General features: G+C 57.1%; 1 protein-coding gene across 1 annotated transcript; it reads right to left on the reverse strand.

Moving 5' to 3' along the window:
• Positions 1–1,247: 1,247 nt before the first annotated feature.
• Positions 1,248–1,856, reverse strand: LOC130629334 (uncharacterized; the record flags this gene model as incomplete). Its single annotated transcript, XM_057442493.1, has 1 exon — positions 1,248–1,856. A coding segment is annotated over one exon (609 nt), but the record flags the coding sequence as incomplete, so codon positions are not given.
• Positions 1,857–2,244: the final 388 nt, after the last annotated feature.

The raw sequence follows: 2,244 nt of genomic DNA on the forward strand, positions 1-2,244 counted from the left end.
TTAGGGTTAGGGTTAGGGTTAGGGTTAGGGTTAGGGTTAGGGTTAGGGTTAGGGTTAGGGTTAGGGTTAGGGTTAGGGTTAGGGTTAGGGTTAGGGTTAGGGTTAGGGTTAGGGTTAGGGTTAGGGTTAGGGTTAGGGTTAGGGTTAGGGTTAGGGTTAGGGTTAGGGTTAGGGTTAGGGTTAGGGTTAGGGTTAGGGTTAGGGTTAGGGTTAGGGTTAGGGTTAGGGTTAGGGTTAGGGTTAGGGTTAGGGTTAGGGTTAGGGTTAGGGTTAGGGTTAGGGTTAGGGTTAGGGTTAGGGTTAGGGTTAGGGTTAGGGTTAGGGTTAGGGTTAGGGTTAGGGTTAGGGTTAGGGTTAGGGTTAGGGTTAGGGTTAGGGTTAGGGTTAGGGTTAGGGTTAGGGTTAGGGTTAGGGTTAGGGTTAGGGTTAGGGTTAGGGTTAGGGTTAGGGTTAGGGTTAGGGTTAGGGTTAGGGTTAGGGTTAGGGTTAGGGTTAGGGTTAGGGTTAGGGTTAGGGTTAGGGTTAGGGTTAGGGTTAGGGTTAGGGTTAGGGTTAGGGTTAGGGTTAGGGTTAGGGTTAGGGTTAGGGTTAGGGTTAGGGTTAGGGTTAGGGTTAGGGTTAGGGTTAGGGTTAGGGTTAGGGTTAGGGTTAGGGTTAGGGTTAGGGTTAGGGTTAGGGTTAGGGTTAGGGTTAGGGTTAGGGTTAGGGTTAGGGTTAGGGTTAGGGTTAGGGTTAGGGTTAGGGTTAGGGTTAGGGTTAGGGTTAGGGTTAGGGTTAGGGTTAGGGTTAGGGTTAGGGTTAGGGTTAGGGTTAGGGTTAGGGTTAGGGTTAGGGTTAGGGTTAGGGTTAGGGTTAGGGTTAGGGTTAGGGTTAGGGTTAGGGTTAGGGTTAGGGTTAGGGTTAGGGTTAGGGTTAGGGTTAGGGTTAGGGTTAGGGTTAGGGTAGGGTTAGGGTGGTGAGGGTTAGGGTTAGGGTGGGTTAGGGGTAGGGTTAGGGTTAGGGGTTAGGGTTAGGGGTAGGGTTAGGGTGTGGGTGGGGTGGGTTGGGGTTAGGGGTGAGGGTTAGGGTTAGGGGTTGGGTGAGGGTGGGGGTAGGGGTTAGGGGGTAGGGTAGGTGGGGTAGGGGTGAGGGGGTAGGGTTAGGGGTAGGGGTTAGGGGTAGGGTGAGGGGTAGGGTAGGGGTAGGGTTGGGGTTGGGGTGAGGGGGTAGGGGGTGGGTAGGGGTAGGGGGTAGGGTGAGGGTGAGGGTTAGGGGTGGGGGTGGGTGAGGGGGTAGGGGTTGGGGGTGGGTGTGGGTGTGGGGGTGGGGGTGGGGGTGGGGTTGGGGGTGGGTGGGTAGGGGTAGGGGGTGGGAGGGTTTGGGGGTGGGGTGAGGGGTGGGGTTGGGGGTGGGGTGGGGGGTGGGGTAGGGTGGTGGGTGTAGGGGGAGGGGGTGGGGTAGGGGTGTGGGGTGGGGGTAGGGGTGGGGGTGGGGGTGGGGGTGGGGTTGGGGGTGGGGGTGAGGGTGGGGGTGGGGTAGGGGGTGGGGGTAGGGTGTGGGGTGGGGGTGGGGTAGGGTGTTGGGGGTGGGTAGGGGGTGGGTGGTGGGGGTGGGGGTGGGGTGGGGGTGGGGTGAGGGGTTGGGGGTAGGGGTGGGGGTGGGGTAGGGGTTGGGGTGAGGGTTAGGGGGTGGGGTGGGGGTAGGGGTAGGGGTGGGGTTGGGGGTGGGGTTGGGGTGGGGGTGGGGTTAGGGGTTAGGGGGTAGGGTAGGGGGTTTGGGGTGGGGGTAGGGGGTGGGGGTGGGGGTGGGGGTAGGGGTAGGGGGTGGGGGTGGGGGTAGGGGGTGGGGTAGGGGTGGGGTGGGGGTGGGGGTGGGGTGGGGGTGGGGTGGGGTGGGGGTGGGGTTGGGGTAGGGTGGGTGGGGTAGGGGTGGGGTGGGGGTGGGGTTGGGGGTGGGGGTGGGGGTGTGGTTGGGGTAGGGTTTGAGGGTAGGGCGTGGGGGTGGGGGTGGGTGAGGGGTTGGGTGGTGAGGGGTAGAAGTTAAGGGTTAAGGTTAAGGTTAAGGGTTAAGTAAGGTTAAAGCTTAAGGGTTAAGGTTAATTAAAGTTAAGTTCAGTAAAGTTAAAGTTAAAGTTCAAGTTAAAGTTAAGTAAAGTTAAAGTTAAAGTTAAAGTTAAAGTTAAAGTTAAAGTTAAAGTTAAAGTTAAAGTTAAAGTTTAAAGTTAAAGTTAAAGTTAAGTTAAAGTTAAAGTTAAAGTTAAAGTTA

The sequence above is a fragment of the Hydractinia symbiolongicarpus genome, unplaced genomic scaffold (genome assembly GCF_029227915.1).
Source record: "Hydractinia symbiolongicarpus strain clone_291-10 unplaced genomic scaffold, HSymV2.1 HiC_scaffold_36, whole genome shotgun sequence".
Taxonomy (NCBI): Eukaryota; Metazoa; Cnidaria; class Hydrozoa; order Anthoathecata; family Hydractiniidae; genus Hydractinia; species Hydractinia symbiolongicarpus.